General features: G+C 32.9%; 1 protein-coding gene across 1 annotated transcript in view; it reads left to right on the forward strand.

The window, feature by feature from the left end:
* DYNC2H1 (dynein cytoplasmic 2 heavy chain 1) overlaps nucleotides 1-21,587 on the forward strand; it is a 306,581-nt gene that overhangs the window by 178,575 nt on the left and 106,419 nt on the right. The window contains exons 76-80 of the mRNA XM_047752686.1: nucleotides 2,877-3,037; nucleotides 6,699-6,824; nucleotides 9,754-9,864; nucleotides 14,121-14,276; nucleotides 16,404-16,479. Of these exons, the coding sequence (XP_047608642.1) occupies nucleotides 2,877-3,037; nucleotides 6,699-6,824; nucleotides 9,754-9,864; nucleotides 14,121-14,276; nucleotides 16,404-16,479 (630 nt within the window). The remainder of the gene's footprint in view (nucleotides 1-2,876; nucleotides 3,038-6,698; nucleotides 6,825-9,753; nucleotides 9,865-14,120; nucleotides 14,277-16,403; nucleotides 16,480-21,587) is intronic.

The following is a 21,587-nucleotide window of genomic DNA, read 5'->3' on the forward strand; positions in this document are numbered from 1 at the left end:
TGCACATTTAATAGCCTACAGTATAAGTGTAAGCATAACTTTTATGCACTAGGAAACCAAAAAAATTCATGTGATTTATTTCATCACGATATTTGCTTTATTGCAGTAGTCTGGAACTGAACCTGCAGTATCTCTTAAGTGTGCCTATAGTTTGGAAAGATAAGGAGAATTATATTATACCAGAATTACCTATCCTTCTCAGGAGCATATAAACAGATAGTAGCTCAGACTGTAAATAGTAAAAACATTTGTTGTCATTTTATATGTAAATAACTTTGCATATGTTTTGACATTTTTATTACATAATACATCTAATTAGGTATCTATGAGAAGATATAGAGGAGTAAAAAGATGAGAAATACCTATTTTTCCATCATTATGAGATAATCATTAACACTTTTACGCATCCTGTCCTATTCTTTTTAGGTGCATAGATGTGTGTATGATATGTAATCATGTTGCCTATTCTACTTTTTTTCATGAGTATACTATTTCTATTCATATTTAAATTTCACTATCAAACACTGAGCTCAAGTATATGCTGGCTGTATGTTTAGATTTTTGAAATAAAGATAGTGGACAGCCAGCTTTAAGGGTTTAATGTGTTAAACATTGCATAATATATTCAACAATTACAGAAAATCTAGGGGGTGGTATAACTACATATCTTTATACATTTAGTGGCACAAGTATAGGGACAAGCCCTGCAATTTGAGGAAAATCTTGCTGAGGAGTGACCAGTCAGTCCTTGGTTGCTGACAGAATCTCCCCTTGACTTCAGACTTGAGAAAAACAAGTCTGTCAATGTACAAAAACCAGTGAATTCTGAACAAATAGGAGCAACAGGATAGGTTTTAAGGAATTGGTTCTTGCCAATTAGGATTGTGGGGACCAGTCTGAAGCAAGCAGAGCTGGCTTGAGGCTGAAAATGTAGCATCTCAAGTCCAGGATCTATGGAATTCTAGAGACGGAATGGTTGGTGCTTTCCTCAGAAATTCCTGGCTTTCCAAACAAGTTTCTAAGATATTTTCCTCCCAGTACTAATCTACTTTTAAGTAAATCATCTTTATCTTACCATTTTTAAAACTTTGGTTCTATTATATAACTATCAGGGATTACTTATTCAGACTGTTTTAAAAAACTTGTTTTCTTTCCCCAGGGTTTGAACTAATATTAACAGCTCCAGTGAAAATTCTTGTACTTAATTCTGCATTCATATTTTGAATTATTTCTTAAATCAGTTATAATTTATATGATTGAGTCAAGGGCAATGTGCATTTTTTAAGACTTTTGATGCATTTTATCATATCACGGAACATTTAATTGGCCTAGAATGCTATTGAGTTTATGAAAAAATAATGAATATTTCATGGAATGAAAATATTTATTATATTGCCACAAGTACATAAATTTTATTTCTATTAAACCAAGATGATTTATATCAATCTAAGTTTAAAAATAAAATTCATAAAATAGACTTCTAGGAGCAATTCATCAATTTTACATGGCTGTTGGGATAAGTTTCACCTAGTATTAGTAATATTTCTATCTTTGAGAATTCTCGCTTATTTATCATAATGGGTTACTGTTTTGAAACATAGAGGGGATTGGTTCAGATGTGAAATTTTTCTTCTCAGGATAATTATCTAGAAATCTCTTTTCTGGCCCGTTTTGTTGGCATTGAATTCATGTTCTAAAATGTTTGCTGCAGAAGTACTTAAAGTCTTTTCTTGCTATTTTAGAATTTCTGAGATTCAGTACTCTGTATTTATTTCTACAGTTGAGGACACAATCCGTTTTTGCCCCAGTACTCATTCTATTATATTCTAATTCTCTGTTTTTAAACTCTTGTGTCACAAGTTCAAACAAGCATATTTTTGAGTTTTTTTGAGTTATTGAAATGGGTCTTTTTCAGCTTGGCTTTTACGAAATGCATCAATAATGGAAACTAAAATTATAGCAGAAGAGTTTTAGGTGTAATAGCGAAATTATAATTTCTTTCTGTATAGGACTTTATAGTTTGTAAAGAGCTTCAGAATAGAAAAAAGAACAGATGAGTTGTGTTGAATATAGTTAGCAGTTAGCAGCTGGGTGGTCTTTGGCAAGACATTCAATTTCTTTGAGTATGCATAGCATAGAGTAGATAATGAATAAGTGGAATCTATGTTTGCGATGTATCCTGTTATGCCCCCAAATGACCTATGTATTGTTTTACCCCAGTTTTGCAATTGAGAAAACCAAGACACACTGCGTTTTAGTGATTTGCATAGGGTCATTTGGCTAACAAACAAACTGAGAGCTATATATTTCTGTCTCCAAACCATTTTTTTTCATTCTCTACACCTTTTTTTTTTTTTTTCTCTTAATGCATGGACCTAAGAAATAAATCTTTATCCTATATCATGACAGTGATATTATTTGCCGGTTTATATGGAAATCTTATTCCCCATGGGGAATGGCACAGAGTAGGCATTCAGTTATAATATAAATGAGTGAAAACTTGTATAAATAGATGGTTGATTCAGTCTTACCTTGCTGGGAGAGAACTGTATATTAAGACCACAGTGCCAATTAGGTGTTTCTTCATCTGTTGAGTGTGATAATCAGGGTATCTACCTCTTAGTGTTTTTGTTAGGATTAGGAGTATGTCATAAATGTAAGGCACTTAGAAAAGTGCCTAGCAACTTAAACATTCAATAAATGGTGGTTATTACAAATATGTGAATGATTTTAAGAGTGAGAAAACTTTATTTGTATAGCATTATAGTTCACCTAGTTATTATTTATTGTGTAGTTATTCTTTATCATGTAATCAGTTTTAACAGATTTTTTTGTGTGTTGCTTTTTATTTTTAATTTCTTTAATATATCTTTTAGGACTGAAAGAGCTGTCTCCACCTCCTCTAAATCTCAAACGTTTGTACAAAGAGACCCTAGAAATTGAACCCATCTTGATAATCATTTCCCCGGGTGCTGATCCTTCTCAGGAACTTCAAGAACTTGCTAACACAGAGAGAAGTGGAGAGTGTTATCACCAGGTCAGTACATGTTACCCTCCAGTTTTTGCTGTAGCTATTGATCTTCCTGCCATAATTGATTCTGCTAGTGAAACAGACATTTAATTGTGGTAGGCCAACTAGTGTCCCTAGAAAATGTCCACATCCTGAACTTCAGAACCTGTGAATTTTGTTACTTTACACAGCAAAGGGAACTTTGCCAATGTAATTAAGTTAAATATGCTGAGATGGAGAGGTTATCCTGGATTATTCATTTGGGCCCAATATAATCCAGAAGGTCCTTTTAAGAGGGAAGCAAAAGAGGCAGAGTGAAGGAAGGTGAAGTGATGAAGAAAAGGTCAGAGAGGTGAGAAGATGCTCTACTGATGGCCTTGAAAATGGTGGAAGGGCTACAATCAGGGAGATGTAAGTTCTAGATACTGGAAAAGGCTATGGAAAGATTCTCTCCTAGAGCCTCCCTGTGGTGCTACTTTTATTTTCAAACCCCAGTACCTTTATTTTTGATCAATCGGTCATTGGGACTTCTAGCCTCTAGAAATCTCATAAGATGATAAATTTGTCAAATATAATACCGTTTTTTTCTAAGCTAAATTTAGGAATTCTAGTTTGTCTAGATAATCTCTTTTTTAATTAAGTTGGCATGCAAGGTTGAAAATGTATTAACTTACTCTCAATTTTTACCCTGTGAAAAAGTAAATATTTTTCTCTGGGAAAATAATTAATAATGATTAAAAAAGTAAATACTTCACAACTACAAATTAAAAAGTGAGAATGTTATGAGGAACATAAATAGAAGATAGCAAAATATCAGAAAGCTGGGTTTGGTTGTACAGGTTTTGCACTGTCTAACTCTAGAGAGTTCCGTTCAATGCTATTTATAGTATATTAATATATTAGTGTATTAATATAATTACTATAATATATAATATTATAATATAATATTAATATATTAATATAATTATATTCAATTGTCGGAGATAACTTGAGGAAGGAAGAGGTCTTTTCTATAGGATGTCTCTGTTAGCAGTGATGTTGGCAGAAAGATAAAACCATTTGTACTCATAGTAAGTTTGACTTTAAATTTCTAGAGTTTTGGGTACTGAACTTGCAAAAATGTTTAATATAAAAGCTTTAAATATGTATATATTTACTCATAAATCTGATCTTTAAAATTTTTGTTTCTATGATGAATATATGTGGTAAACAGTAATATATTCTTAATGCAAAAAATTAATCTTCATTTCAAGAAACTGCTTGGGTTTTTTCAACATTGGGACTAACCATCTTCTTGAAATTTTTTTCTTGTGCTTTAAAAAAATTTTTTTTATGTAAATGTTTTCTTCTAAGGTTTCAAGACCCTTTAAGCTGTTTTTACACAGATTTTTCCTTATAGAAAATTTTGAGTTCCTGTTTTTAGCTCCTATTCCTTATTCTTTTTTTCCCCCTGATTTTGTTCTACATGCCTTCAATTTTTTTTTTCATTTTAATAATGGCAAACTAATATGTGCCTCTAAACAATTCAACAGGTATTTCTTTCACCTATTTGTTTTGTTCTGGATTAGATGTTGAAAATTAAAAATAAATCAATATGTGAGTGTTTATTACCTTTTTGTTATATAATTTAGTATGCAGAGAATTAGACATATGGTTCCTACTCTCAAAAACTTTATAGTCTAATTGAAAAATAAAATCAATCCTTGTAAAAGTCAACTAAAAAACAATGAAATGTTACCTTGTATTCCTTATGAAAAGAGAAATCACTGTGGTTTGAAGTGATTGTAACAGTGCTTTTCAAAATGTTTTGACCATATTTGAGCCAGGACTCTCAATATAGGTATATTTGTAAATTATATGTATACACGAAGACAGATATAGCTGTATAGATACATAAGTACCCTATAAATTATCTTTAAAAAACATATGTGGAGTTTAGATTTGGTACAAAGTGGCATGTAACCATTTTTGATTCTTGCCAAAAATTTTTTCTAGAATCTTAGACTTCAGTAGTCACCTATTCATTCATCTTATGTACTGAATCAGTTTTCTAGCGTCTTCTAGCTTCTGTTTGGAAGTTTTCTGTTGTTTTTGTTTTTGTTTTTTTTCTTTTTTCTTTTTTTTTTTAGGACTGCACTTTTTAGGGCATATGGAGTTTCCCAGGCTAGGGGCCATATGATATTTATGTTTCACTGTCTGACTAACTTCACTTAGCATGATAATTTCTAGGTCTGACCACGTTGTTGCAAATGACATTATTTCATTCATTTTTATGGCTGAGTAACATTCCATTGGGTATACGTACCAGATCTTCTTTATCCACTCCTCTGTCGATGGACATTTAGGTTGCTTCCATGTTTTGGCTGTTGTATAGAGGGCTGCAATGAACATTGGGGTACATGTATCTTTTTGAGTCATGGTTTTCTCTAAATAGATGCCCAGGAGTGGCATTGCTGGATCATATGGTAGTTCTATTCTTAGTTTTTTGAGGAATTTCCATATTGTTTTCCATAGTGGTTTCACAAATTTACATTCCCACCAAAGAGTGTAAGAGAATTCCCTTTTCTCCACACCCTCTCCACCATTTATTGTTTGTAGACTTTTTGATGATGGCCATTCTGTCTGGTGTAAGGTGGTACTTCATAGTAGTTTTAATTTGCATTTCTCTAATAATTAGTAATGCTGAACATCTTTTCATGTGTTTTTTTGGTCATCTCTATGTCTTATTTGGAGAACCGTGTAGATTTTCTGCCCAGTTTTTGGTGTTTTATTTTTATTTTTATTTTTATTTTTTTGGTATTGAGCTGCAGGAGGTATTTATATTTTAGAGATTAATCCCTTCTCAACCACTTCATTTGCAAATATTTTCTCCCTTTCTGTAGGTTTTCATTTTGTTTAGGGTTTCCTTTGCTGTGCAAAAAGTTTTAAGTTTAAGGAAGTCTTCTGTTTTATACAGTGGCCTCTGCTACTACATGAGTTTCATAGGTGCAAATGGACTATAGGGATTGGAAATACTGGAATGTAATTCTCCTCCCTTTCACCTCTCTTTTTTCCCTCCCCTTCCCCTTTTTCTTTTTCTCTCTCACCCTCTTTTCTGCCTCCCCTCCCTGAAAAATAATAGAGGAGCAGAGGGTTCAATGTAGTCTTGAGGCCTACTCGCCAACACAGTAGATGATGAAAGGCTAGGAAATTACCCAGTTAAACAGACTGGTAGCTTAAGAGCCAAGTAAGTGCAATACTGGAAAAATTTCTTTAAAAGAGAAACAAATTTCATGGAAGCAGTATTATTAATGTTTAATTCCTCAAAGAATTCAACAAGACGATAGTTATAAATTTTTTTTTTAAAGATCCATGTTTGAGAGGGTAAAAATTATGCTGGAAATAATTTTTGGGACGAGGAACAGTAGACTATTCAGGAATTCTTTATACTGTTCTATAACTTGCAAACTTGTAATGATAATATATCTTTACTAAATAAAAAAAGAAGAATATTAGAAATCTGCCATTTACAAAATAATTGTTGGCAACAGCAAGATAGTTTGATATTTCTTATTAAAAATTTAGAACCCTTATTACAGTACTTGGAATAGTTCAGTATGTTTGGCAGGATAATTTGGATCTTTATGTTACACTATGTTATCAGATCTTTTTTGTTTTTGTTTTTAGTTATTGGTTTTTGTTTTTGCAGGTTGCCATGGGTCAAGGTCAAGCTGATTTAGCAGTTCAAATGCTAAGAGAATGTGCCAGAAATGGAGACTGGCTCTGTTTGAAGAACTTACATCTTGTGGTATCTTGGCTGCCAGTTCTGGAAAAGGTAGATTCAGATCAGTGTATTGCAAATAATATCTAATATACTGAGTTTATTAATCTCCAAGAATCCTCAGTATTAAAATATGTACTCTTGATGGTATTTTTAGGGGCAATCATTTAAAATATATTAATTATTTTCTTCTTAAGTATATGTACATGTGTACAAATCAATATCTTTTAATAGGAAATCTTAAAGCTCTTTTTTAAAGGCATTTAGGGGAAGTTAAGAAATTAAACGGGACTGAAAGGGGAGGCTTAGGGAATTTTTTCAGAAGAAAAATAGGGAAATGCTTTAATCAATTGTAGAAGACATATTTATACCATTAAATTCTTTTTATGCTTTTATTCTGTTGTATCTGTATGAGAAGAAAGATGTTCAGGAGTCAGAGGGAACTATAGAACATCCTAGGTGCTATGGAAGCTGGGATGTAAACTGAAGCAGTCATTTTATTTAACTCAGATGACTCCAGGATGAAAATAACTGTAAGACAGAACAAATTGATGGCTACTTTTTAAATGCAAACCTGGATTTCAGACTAGTGCTTAAGAAAGATGAATATGGTCTTGGATAGTTAGAGAAGACTCTGTAGATGATGTTCCTTGAAGGCTGTATGTGATTTAGCTAAGTGTAGAGGAAAAAATTTGCAGCTAATTCTAGCAGCACAGATAGAGACAGAGTGGTGGGAATGTGCATGCTATACAAAGCATGAAGATGAGGGCCAGGCAGAGCACTGGGGCAGAAGGGTTAGATGGCTCGGAAGGACTAGGTTAGGGAATAACCGCAGATCCAGGAGCCAGTGCTGGAAATTTTGTCCTAGGACAGGGAATCAAAGGAGGTCCTTAGCAGGGGAAGTAATAATTAACTTAATTAATCTGGAAAAAGTTATTCAGAATAGAACCAAACAGAATAGAATGAAAGGCCATAGCCTAGTTGTGATATGTTAAAAATTTATGCAATCCTAATAAATTGGCATCTCTAGCACCTTACATGAAATAGGTAATCAATAAATCTTTGATGATGAGTAAATGAATGAGTGAATGAAGTGATGGGCCATGATGACTCATTACTTATAGTAAAAAGAAGATGTAGATTTTGGAACTGAGGTATATATGATTATTCAAGTAATTCCATTACTACTACAGTTTTCTGTAGAAATCACTAATGTATAAAAATATAAAATTCATGTCTGATGAATTATATATATTTTAAAACATATAAAGACTTGTGAATATTTGAATCCTGCTTTCTGTGCAAACAATAGATTGATAGCTATTAATCTATGTAAAACATAATTATAGTTATTATTTTGGAAGCAAATCTTAATTTGAACTTTTTGAAGCATATATAGGATAGATTATATTGTAAACACTAAAAAATTTTTTAAATGTTTTGAGTTTTGGGAAGTTTGGATGAATTATTTGGATATAAATTTATAAATTTATTTTTAATTCAACTACATCACAAATTCATTATCTTTTTAAAAAATATTCTAAGCCAAGACAAAATTTTATTCAAATTTTACATTTAAAAATTATTATTAGTTATAGACATGTTTTATAATTTACAATTTTAAGGGAGCACAGTGTTTTCATGGCAATTCTCTGCCATTTTTTGGTCATGTTTACATTTCACGGGATATTAATGTTAAGTGTATTAGAGATTATTATTAAATATTATTAAATTATTAAAATAATTTTAAATTTCACTCTCTTTTAGTGCTAACAACCTTTCTTTTGTCATTCATTCATTCATTTATTCATTTGTTTTAAAAATACTTGCTGAGGAGTTCCCTTTGTGGATCAGCAGTAACGGACCGACTAGTATCCATGAGGACATGGGTTGAATACCTGGCCTTGCTCAGTGAGTTAAGGATCAGGCATTGCTGGGAGCTGTGTGTAGGTCACAATGCAGCTTATTTCTGTCGTTGCCATGGCTGTGGTGTAGGCCGGCAGCTGCAGCTCTGATTCAACACCTAGCCTGGGAACCTCTATATGCCACGGGTGCAGCCCTAGAAAGACTAAATAAATAAATAAATAAACTTGCTGAGTACAGAAAAAAGCAAGGAATTGCCTTAGGTGCTATTATATACAAAATTTGTACTTATTCTCTACAGTCTGAGGTGAGGAGGGGCAGACCATGTTAATAACTATACAATAGGGTGATGAACACTGCAAAAGGGAATTTACAAAATATCACCAGTGATTAATTCTGCTTGGTAGTGAAGAGTTAGAGAAGATATTCCCCTAGGGCATGATATTTAAATTATATTTTGACAGATATGTAAGTATTTGTCAGGTTACAAGAGAGTAACAGGCAGAAAGAATATAATGAATGAGGACAGAGAGATAAAAATTTGAAATAAGTGACTAAAGTGTACAGCATGGGAAGATGAAATTGAATGGTGAATTTTGAATATTATGGGGAAATAATGCACTAAAAATCATATTATAGAGGAATTGATATCATTATAGAACTCTGTGGAAGTATAAATTGAAGGAGAGAGAACGGGAAAGCCTTAAGCTGGCTGATAGTTTAAGCATAGCAATTATAGCTAACACTTTGTACATGCTGTGTATTGTGTACTGTTTTAATTGTATTACAAATCCTATGAGGTAGGTCCTATTATCCTTGCTTAGAGAGTGCAAGTCAAAGAATCCAAGATCACACGGCAAATAAGTGACAGAATTTGGATTTCAACCCAGTTGGCCCAGTTCCAGATATGAGTTCTTATTAGACTAAGCTAGTGATAGAGAATATGAAAATTTAAAAGAACTATAATCAGAACATTAAGAAATATATCATAATCCATGGAAAGATTTTAGTAAGATAATTACTTATTAATAGTAAATTGGAAAAATAATAATAAAAATAATAAAATGGAAATTTGTGTGTGTATTTCAGTGGGGTTTTTTTTCTTGTTTTTATAAACAAGGAGTTGAATACTCTTCAAGCTAAAGATACCTTTCGTCTTTGGCTCACTGCTGAAGTTCACCCCAACTTTACTCCAATTTTATTACAGTCAAGTTTGAAGATAACATATGAGGTAAGATTTAAAATTTGAATCACTAGTTGTGTAAGTACAGTAAGTAACCTCTGCATGCTTTCTAATGCTCTGTAAACAACTGTCTACTATATAAAACACTCAAAATATTCTTTTTATATTTAGATGTTGCATAGACATAAATAAGAGTATAATGTATTATAAACATACATTTATATGGCAGGCTGTGAACATGGGTGGGCAAATATTTCTCTGAGATTATATTTTCAGGGTTTTTTGATATATACCCAGTAGTGGGATTGCTGGATCATATGGAAATTCAGTTTTTAATTTTTTGAGAAACTTCCATACTCTGCCTTTGTGGTACACCATTTAACATTTTCACCAACAGCACACAATTTCTCTGCATCCTTACCAACACTTGTTATTTTCTGCTTTTTTTTTTTTTTTAAAGTGGCTATCCTAACAGTGTGAGGTGATATCTTATTGTAGTTTTGATATTTATTTCCCTGATATTTAATGTTGTTGAACCTCTTTTTATATGCTTGTTGGCTATTTCTATATATTCTTTGGAGAAATGTCTATTCAAGTCTTTTGTCCATTTTTAGATTATGATTTTGTTGTTGAGATGTGTGCGTTTCTTATGTATTCATATATTAACCCCATATCAGATATGTAGTTTATAAATATTATCTTTCATTCCATAGAGTTTCCTTTTAACTATATTTTTTGTTTTTTGTTTGTTTGTTTGTTTTTGGCCACTCCTACAGCAAATGGAACTTCCCAGGCCAGAGATTGAACCCATGCCACAGCAGTGACCCATGCTGCTACAGTGATAATGCCAGATCCTTAACCCACTGCACCACAAAAGAATTCTCCTTTTAACTATGTTGTTTCCTTTGCTACATAAATGTTTTTAAGTTTGATGTAGTCCCATTTGTCTGTTTTTGCTTTTGTTTCCTGTGCTTTAAATGGCATATTCAAAAAAATCATTGCCAAATTCAGTGTCATGAAGCTTTCCCCCTATGTTTTCTTCCAGGAATTTTATAGTTTCAGGTTTACATCTTTAATGCATTTTGAGTTAATTTTTGAATTTGGTCTAAGTGGAGAGCCCAACTTCATTCTTCTTCTTATCCAGTTTTCAAATTACTTGCTTTTCGACAGAGCTATGTTAGAGTTTCAGTCTTTGTTTCTTTCCTTCCTTCCTTTCATCCATGTATCCATCCATCCATCTATCCATCCTTCCTTCCTTCTAACATGTAATGCTTGGCAGATCTTCCCCAAACCTGAAATATTTAAAACTATGTATTCGTAATGGTATTGTGTAACAGTCATAAATAAAATAATAAAGCACTGCACTAAAACTTTTTAAAAACTGGTTTAAAACATTCTGTTTGCATTTTCTCTCGATTTGTAGAAACTTTTCTGCTTTATATAATCTCTTTTTTGATGAAAATGTCTTATTAGCACTTATAACTACCTGTTATTTTAGATCATTACTTCTAAGGTATTAACTCCAAATCATGTAAGGAAGAAAAAGACTAAGGATTAATCCAGGGAATTCAAAGATCATTTAATATTTGGAAATATGTTAATTGAATGAATATCAATTATATGTAACATCTAGTCAGAAAGAACCTTTCCAGAATTTTCTCCAGCCACTCTTTCAGTATGCTCTTCTCTAAATTATATTGTAGAACTGGATTGTACAAGCCATGAAGGCAGGGGCTGTGTTTTCTTTTGCCTTTTTTAATACCTAGCGTGTAGGAAGAACACAGTAGTATTTCAATAAATGATGAGTTAATATATCAGGCGAACTGTTCCTTGAATATTTTAATTTAATGTACAGACTTTTCCAGGGTCCTTTTTTAGGAAGTAATTTAATTACATTTTAATGGAAATTTTCCATTTCATTTAAATTATTGGTGAATTTGTTTTCTATGTCTTAAAACAATGTAAATAATTTTAACTATCTGAAGAAATAGTGTAGTTCATTATGTTCAGAATTGTTATTACATTATGTGCATATATGTACACATGTACAGATAGATGTGTTATTTTATTTAAAATTATTAAGCCTTCATTGTATCATTTGTTTCTTTTTTTGAAGTTGCCAAAAAATGTTATTAAAAAATTTATTAGAAATAACCAGTGTCGTTCCCGTTGTGGCGCAGTGGTTAATGAATCCAACTAGGAACCATGAGGTTGCAGGTTCGATCCCTGGCCTCGCTCAGTGGGTTAAGGATCCAGCGTTGCCATGAGCTGTGGTGTAGGTTGCAGATGCGGCTCGGATCCCACGTTGCTGTGGCTCTGGTGTAGGCCGGCAGCTACAGCTCGGATTGGACCCCTAGCCTGGGAACTTCCATATGCCACGGGAGCAGCCCAAGAAAAGGCAAAAAGACAAAAAAAAAAAGAAATAACCAGTGTCATACTTACTGATTTACTTTTTTCTTGTCAATTCTTTTCTGTTTACTGAATTTCTTGCTTTTTCCTTTATTTCTTTCTTCCTTATGTTTTCCTTAGATTTGTACTGGCTTCTGTTTGTCTTGATTTCTCATGTTGAATGCTTACCTGATATATATTTACTTGAATTAATCTTGAGATTATTTTAAGTCTGTGAATTTTTGATTAAGTATATCCTTTATCTTAGCTCACAATTTGGCATATTAGTATTTCCATTTTGTTATTTTGCAGTAGTTTTTATTTGTGTATGACATTCTCTGTAATTGTATATGATTTATTCATTTTGCATAGGCTTTAGTATAGGGCCTAAAAAAAAAATCTCTTGTCCATTTTTCTATTAATTGTCATGTTTTATTGAATAGTGCTCAGAAAATTTGGTCTATCCTGTGAGAATTTTTTAATAAATATTTCATAATCAAAATATTTTTATTGTAAAAGTGTACATTTGGGTATGTAATTAATTAATACTTAGCTATTTTTTTAATTTTGAGCAGAATTTTTATTTAAGAGAAAACAATGAGAAGATTTGCAAAGGGAATTACTATTTTTTTGTAACAGGCATTCTTTTTTTTTTATATTTCTCTATTTTTTTTTTCTACTGCACAGCATGGTGACCCAGTTACACATACATGTATACATTCTTTTTTCTCACATTATGTGTTCCATCATAATTGACTAGACAGAGTTCCCAGTGCTACACAGCAGGATCGCATTGCTAATCCATCCAGAAGGCAAAATTCTGCATCTGTTTACCCCAAGCTCCCAGTCCCTCCTACTCCTTCCCCTTCCCCCTTGGCAACCACAAGTCTATTCTCCAAGTCCATGATTTTCTTTTCTGTGGAAAGGTAGCAGGCATTCTTAAAGGACTGGCCTGAAATTTTTTCGCTTAATGTTAGAAACCATTTTGGAGGAAAAAAAAATTAGTTTTAAAATAAGCTTTTTTTTTTTGTCTTTTTAGGGCCACACCTGCTAATATATGGAAATTCCCAGGCTAGGGGTCAAATCAGAGCCGTAGCCACTAGTCTGTGCCACTGCCACAGCAATGAGGGATCTGAGCCACATCTCTGACCTACGCCACAGCTCACGGCAATGCCAGACCCTTAACCCATTAAGTGAGGAATTGAACCTGCATCCTCATGGATACTAGTTGGATTTGTTCCCACTGAGCTAGGATGGGAACATCTTAAAAACAAGCTAATTTTTGAAATGGGTTTATTTTGCTCTTTTTCCAACAATTCTGATTTTTCTTCTTTTATTTGATAATTTTAAAATATAATATAAATAGATGGATATGTAGGTAAGTGTTTTTTAACTTGTACTAGTCAAATGTACAATTTCAGTTTCTGGGTTTGAATTTATGTTTTAAGCCTAACAATCTCTGATAATTTTACCTTAAGTAAAGTGAACAAAGCAGGTTAGTTAACATTATATGTAAATAGTAATTTGAAGTCCTTATGGAAGTTCAAATATTTCTGAAGAGGAAGAACTGGATTATTGAAGTCAAAAACCTCTGCCCTATAATAATCAGTATCATATTCATATTGATTTAGTTTCAGTAAGATATTTCAATGATCATGGCAAGCTTATTTGGTTATTTTGAATATTGTTGGTTGTGTAGGATTTTTTTAATTAAAAATTTATTTTGGATTTATAATTGAGTTGAGCTATTAGGTATAAGGAGTTTAAACTAGTGTTATACATTTTGAGGTATATAATAATAAGTGTTTAAGTCAAACTTGGTAATGATGAAAAGTTTCATTAAAATATGTTCTTAAATTTCTTAAATACTGATTTATTTTTGATTTGTAAGATTTTAAACTATTGTTTTTCTTTAGTCACCTCCAGGTTTAAAGAAAAATTTATTGCGTACTTATGAATCTTGGACTCCTGAGCAAATTAGCAAAAAAGATAATATACATCGTGCTCATGCTCTCTTCAGTTTTGCATGGTTTCATGCTGCATGTCAAGAAAGAAGAAATTACATTCCACAGGTAAGTAAAAAAACATACCTTGGTTATTCTAAGGTATGTAGATTTTAAATATTAGAATATTTTTACAATTTAGTATAGATGACTAGGATTACTTCTTAATTTGATTCATGATTCATTAATTAATATACCTAATTCCATCTTCTCTGTTAATCCTCTGGATTACATATAGTTATCTAGTTCATAACTTTTTTTTTTTTTCTTTTTAGGGCCACATCTGCGGCATATGGAAGTTCATAGGCCACAGGTCAAATTGGAGCTGCAGCTGTGGCCTGTGCCACAGCCATAGCAAAACCAGATCTGGGCCACACCTGCAGTCTATCCCATAGCTTGCTGCAATGCTGGATCCTTAACCCACTGAGCAAGGCCAGGGATTGAATCCACATCTTCACATAGACAATCAGCTCCTTACCACACCAAATCACAGGAGAAACTCTTATTCTTTTTTTCTTTTTTTTTTTTTTTTTTGTCTTTCTGTCTTTTCTAGGGCTGTACCCGTGGCATGTGGAGGTTCACAGGCTAGGAGTCTAATCGGAGCTGTTTCTGCTGGCCTACACCAGAGCCACAGCAATGCCAGATCCGAGCCGCATCTGCAACCTACACCACAGCTCATGGCAATGCTGGATCTTTAACCTGCTGAGCAAGGCCAGAGATCGAACCTGCAACCTCATGGTTCCTAGTCAGATTCGTTAACCACTGAGCCATGATGGGAACTCCTTATTCATATATTTTTGAATTAAAGTGTTTAGAACGATGTGTGACCCATCATAAGCCATCATTGTTAGGTATCATTTTTATGGTTAATATCTCAGAGATGTCTCAGAGTTCAAAAACTGAATTTCCCATACCTGTTTTTCCTTTAGTATATCCTGCTCAGTAATAGACATTGATATCCATTTACTTCCTTAAGTTAGAAGGAATTGTTCTTGATATACTTTTCTTTTTACCCTCTCTACTCAATTCATGTTCAAGTCTTATTGATTCTACTTATAAAATGTAATTCAAATCTGTGCATTTCTCTTTATCATTTTTTCCAAGCATTATCACCTCTCACCTGAACTACTTTTCCAATTCTTCTTCCTGCGTTTTCTATTTAGGAGCCTGAATTATTTTTCTAATATGTAGTTTCGATTACTTCACTGCTCTGCTTAGTATCTATCAAATGGCATTTTGTTGTACTTAGCCCCTCCTTTTTGTTATCTTCACCCTCCATTACAATCCAGTACAAAAATTCTTTTATATCACTGTTCTGTCTATCTACTTTTGTCTTTCTATTTCTCAATCCCTTCCCCTCCAGGGTGACTTTCCCTTACTTCTTCCATTGGGTCAGAGCTCTTTCTTATATATACCAAGTATGTTTCTTTTTCTTAAATGCATTACAGTTTGTCCTTGCACATGTATTTGAGTGATTGATTGTATCCCCATCCCTCCCCTGACATTTGAATGAAAGCTACATGACAGCAGGGATTATATATGTTTTGGCTCATTCTTTTTTTCCCAGAGCTTGACATATAATTTGCATTTAATAAATATTTTTGAATAATGAATGAATAAGTTAAATTTGTATCTCAAAATACTATTCAAGTATAGATTTTATTTTGAGCTTATTTTATTGAATAAAAATAATTGTTAGGTATAGTTAATGAAAGCCCTATAGAAATTATTTTAAATTATTTTATATGATTCTCTTCAACATACATCTTTTTGTTCTTTTTACACAAGCATGGGAGCTATTAGCTGTAGGTTTATAATTTTATTTAGTTCCAGTATAAATGCTTTGTGGGTCAAATGTACAAAAATAAAAATTTTGTAGTATTTCTATTTTCATGTTTGTAGAGAATATTCTCAATTTTGATGGACCAAATTATAGGAAATCTCTAAATATGTACATCCTACATTGACTCAATAATTTGCTGCGCCAATTTTTCTTCCTATAAATGACTCTATTGTCACATAATTACTTTGGATGTGTTGTTTTATTGTTTTTATTAAAAATTCTCGAGTTGTCTTTTTTTTAATTTAGCCTATATTGAACTGCTCTTTTTAAGATTTTTAGGGCAATAATATGTGCATATATATCTTTGAACACTGCTTTTAGTTCTTTAATATTTTAAAAATTTGCTTTAATAGGGTTGGACCAAGTTTTATGAGTTTTCTTTATCAGATCTTCGGGCTGGGTACAACGTTATTGACAGACTCTTTGATGGTAAGTTCTGACAATGAAGACTTTTACCCCTGGTGTTAATGAAAAAACTTTTTGAGGTCTTATTAAAAATGTTTTTTTTTTAAGAGTGTCTTGACTTCCTTCCTATTATATTTATGTTTTTGCTTTTTGTTTCGTATTTTATGTTCTGACTGTGAAAGTTCTTATATTATACATTGTGGTCATTGGTTTTGATATAACCCATTAGATTTCTTGTTGCTCTATAGCTCTCAGGAAGCAAAAAGGTAGAAAGACCTTGGCTTTACTTTGTGGCCTTCAGAAATTTCAGGCTTCAATTTATTTATTCAAATCTCTTTTAAGGGCCCTGTTAAAATTCAGGAGTATGATAGGCTGAGGATTTTTACAGTCCTAATTATATGATTACGCAGAAATTAGGAACCAAGATGCAAATAATAGACTAAATAGGGCAACTAGCAAGACCATGTAGAATGTCTAATTCTCTGCTTCCTGAAGACAGAAATTGGTCTAATCCGTGAAGGTTATTGTTCAGGGCCAACGCAAGGGGATGCTAGAGTTTAGAGCAATGATGGATTAGAGTGGAGAGTGTATTCATAAAAATCTCAACCTTAATACTGCCCCAAACAGAACTCTAGATTCTTGTCTCTCTCTCTAACCCTGCAACCTTGTCCATCCACTCTTCCCTGAGTCTGTTCCATTACAGTAAATGGTGGCCGTACCGTTCAGGTTCAAAAACTATGAATAACCCTGGAGTCTTTTCTTTTTCTTAGCCTCAGACATCCAGTGCTTTGACAGTTTCTGTCCCCTCCGTGTCCAAACACATCAAGATTGTTTTCACTTCGTTCAGCTTCATCAGTGCCTTAATATCCAAGCAAGAGCTTCTTTCAGAAATTCTCCACACAGAAAACACATTTTTTTTTTTTTTTAGAAAAGTAAAGCATATAATTCCCTTTTAAAACTCCCAGCCACGTTTATCTTCTTTCTTTTTCCACCTGAAGGCTTTGGTAGGTGCTCTTCCTTCTGAAATGCTTTTCTCCTAAACTTTTATATGATTTTCTTCTTTCGACATTCATATCTCTTCTTAGATGTATCATCTTCAGAAGTTTTTTATTACCACCAAATCTAAAGTAATTTTCTAATTGTTCTCTACCCTCTTGTTCTGTTTTATTGCTTGTACCTGATATTTTCTTGCTTATTTACTCATTTTTTAAAAATTTTGTTCGTCTCCTCCCACTAGAGTATAATGTACATTAAAGCAAGGTCTTTGATTGTTTTGTTTACTGTATCTGTTCTTAACATATGTAGCAGGGCCTAGCCCACCATAGTAGGCACTGTTATTGTTTGTTTAATTAATGACATTAGAATTTATTCTGTAACTTGTTTTCTGCAATGATAGGATAGACATCTAGGATGTGGTCAAGTCACATTTTTTGGTAGTTTTTTAAAAAATTTTACTTTTTAATTGAAGTAGAGTTGATTTATAACTTTTCAGGTATATAGCAGAGTGATTCAGTTATACATATATACATATCTGTTCATCTTCAGATTCTTTTCCACTGTAGGTTATTATAAGATTTTGAATGTAGTTCCCTGAGCTATACAGTAGATCCTTGTTATTTATCTGTTTTATATGTAGTAGTGTGTATATGTTAATGCCATATTCCAAATTTATCTTCCCCTCTCCCTTTCCCCTTTGCTAACCATAAGTTTATTTTCTACATCTGTGAGTTTATTTCTCTTTTGTAAATAAGTTCAATTGAATCATTTTTTAAAGATTCCACATATAAGTGATATCCTATGGTTCTTGTCTTTCTCTGGCTAACTTCACTTAGTACGATAACCTTCCGGTCCACCTATGTTGCTGCAAATGTCATTATGTCATTCTTTTATATATAAAAGGTACATGTGTCTTTTTGAATTGGCGTTTTCATTTTTTCTGGATATATGCCCAGGAGGGGGATTATGGATCACATGGTAACTCTATTTTTAGTTTTTAAAGAGAGTTGTTATTGTTTTCCATAGTAGCTGCACCAATTTACATTCCCACCAAGAGTGTAGAAGAGTTCCCTTTTCTCCATACACTCTCCAGCATTTATTATTTGTAGACTTTTTGGTGATGGCCATTCTGACTGGTGTGAAGTGATAGCTCATTATAATGTTCATTCATTTAGTGATGGTGAGCATCTTTTCATGTGCTTGTTGACCATCTGGATGCCTCCTTTGGAGAATTGTCTACTTAGGTCTTCTGCCCATTTTTTTATTGGGTTGTTTGTTTTTGGATATTTTTGATATTGAGCCATATGGGCTGTTTGTATATTTTGGAGATTAATCCATTTTGGGTCACATTGTTTGCCATATTTTTCTCCCATTCCATAGATTGCCTTTCCATTTTGTTTAGATTTCCTTTGCTGTACTAAAGCTTCTGAGTTTAATTAGGTCCCATTTGTTTATTTATTTTATTTTTTCCATTACTTTAGCAGATAGATCCAAAATGATATTGCTCCAAAAAGTGTCCCGCCTATGTTTTCCTCTAGGAGTTTTATGGTATCTGGTTTTACATTTATGTCTTTAATTTATTTTGAGTTTATTTTTATGTATGGTGTTTGAGAATGTTATAATTTTATTCTTTTACATGGAGCTGTCCAATTTTCCCAGCACCGCTTATTAAAGAGATTGTCTTTTATCCATTGTATGTTCTTGCCTCCTTTGTTGTAAATTAATTGAACATCAGTGAGTGGGTTTCTTTCTGGGCTTTCTAGCCTGTTCCACTGGTCTGTATTTCTGTTTTTTGTGTCAGTATCATGCTGTTTTGAAGACTGTAGCTTTATAGTAAAGTCTGAACTTTACTGTAAAGGGAGTGTTATCCTTCTGGCTCTGTTTTTCTTTCTCAAGATTGCTTTGGCTATTTGAAGTCTTTTTTTGTTTCTACACAAAACTTAAATTTTTTTATTCCAGGTCTGTGAAAAATACCCTTGGTAGTTTGATAAGGATTGTGTTGAATCTGTAGATTGCCTTGGGTAGCACAGTCATTTTTATAATATTGATTATTCCAATTCAGTAACATAGTATATCTTTTCATCTGTTTGTGTCATCTTCAATTCCTTTCATTAGTGTTCTTGGAGTACAGGTCTTTTACTTCCTTATGTAGGTTTATCCCTGGGTATTTTATTCTTTTTTATACAATCGCAAATGGGACTGTTTCCTTGATTTCTCTCTCTGATCTTTCATTGTCAGTGTGTAGAAATGCCACAGATTTCTATATATTAATTTTGTATCCTTTACAACTTTGCTCAATTCATTTATGAGCTCTAGCATTTTTCTGTGGTGCCTTTAGGATTTTCCATGTATACTATCGTATCTGCAGATAGTAACAGTTTTACTTCTTCCTTTCCAGTTTGGATTCCTTTTTTCTTTTTCTTCTCTGATTGCTGTGGCTAGGACTTCCAAAACTATGTTGAGTAAAGGTGGCAAGAGTGGGCATCCTTGTCTTGTTCCTGATCTTAGAGGGAGTGCTTTCAGCTTTTCATCACTGAGTATGGAGTTAGCTATAGGTTTGTCATATATGGCTTTAATTATGTTGAGTTATGTTTGAATCCCATTTTAATTTACTTTTAAATGATGTATGTATAATATATGTACAAAAGTACTTATAAGAAATTTCCACAAAGTGGACATACTCATTTATCCAGCATCTTAATCAAGAAACAGATCATTACAGCATTTTACTATAATGCTGCTTTCCAGTTACTACTGTCTTTCAAAATCCCCCACCTCTATTCTCATGGTAAAGAGATTTGTTTTGCCTATTTTTTATAAAGCTGGAATCATATGTCACATAGTCTTTAGTCTTTAGATTCTTTCAGTTAAAATTATGTATTTTCAAATTTTTTTTTGTCTTTTTAGGGCCGTACCTGCGTCATATGGAGGTTCCCAGGCTAGGAGTTGAATCAGAGCTATAGCTGCCAGCCTATGCCACAGCCACAGCAATGCCAGATCTGAGTTGCACCTGCAATTTACACCACAGCTCATGGCAACACTAGATCCTTAATCTATTGAGCAAGGCCAGGGATTGAACCTGCATCCTCATGGATACTAGTCAGATTTGTTTCTGCTGAGCCACTATAGGAACTGCAGTTAACATTGTATTTGAGATATTCATCTATATGGTTCCATGTTATTATTCTCAATGCTATGTAGTGTGCCATTCTGTGATTGTATTTCTTCTCTTGGTGGGTAGTTTTCAAATTTTTTCTTGATGTTTTGTGGGTAGTTTGGGGTGATTGTGATATAAAGCTGCTCTATCTTTGGGTGAATATTTTAATGTATTTCTATTGGTTTTATATATATAAAATTTGGGGTATATATACTAATACTTTAGCTTGCTTAGAAACTTGGTTATTTTTCCAAAATGATTTTGAATTCACATTTCTTTGATTTTTATAATATCACCATGAAGAAAGTATTATTATTATTATTATTAATTTTTTATAGCTGTGCCTGTAGCATATAGTAGTTCCCAGGCCAGGGGTTGAAACAGAGTTGCAGCTACCACCCTATGCCACAGCCACAGCAACGCTGGATCCAAGCCACATCTGTGACCTGTGCCACAGCTTGTGGCAACATCAGATCCTTAACCCACTGAGTGAGGCCAGGGATAGAACCTGCATCCTCGTGGATACTTTGTTATGTTCTTAACACACTGAGCCACAATGGGAACTTCTGAAGCAAATATTAGTGTCCTTTTAATATGAGGAGATGAAAGCATGGTTTGAATGATTTATTGTGTTTCAAGCTTTTGATGGGATTAATTAATAGCATGATATGATTTTTACATATATCACACAATTGAATTGTGGTTAAGAGGATGATGCTTTAAAATGATATTGAACCTCATGACAAAAGTCTAACTATATGATCTTATGATTACAAAATTTCCTGATATTAAGGAACCACCACACATGGAGAATTAAATGTAAAAAAGGGAAAAGTTCTAATTATAGGAAGCAGTTGGTATAGAGATTATCTAACTGTGAGAACTAGAGCAAGCTTTTTAACCTTTAAGGCTGACCTGTATGTAAAATAGGAATTGTAGTAGATATTACCTAAACTGGTTTGATTTTTGAAGAAGTTTG

Source organism: Phacochoerus africanus, chromosome 11, assembly GCF_016906955.1.
Source record: "Phacochoerus africanus isolate WHEZ1 chromosome 11, ROS_Pafr_v1, whole genome shotgun sequence".
Taxonomy (NCBI): domain Eukaryota; kingdom Metazoa; phylum Chordata; class Mammalia; order Artiodactyla; family Suidae; genus Phacochoerus; species Phacochoerus africanus.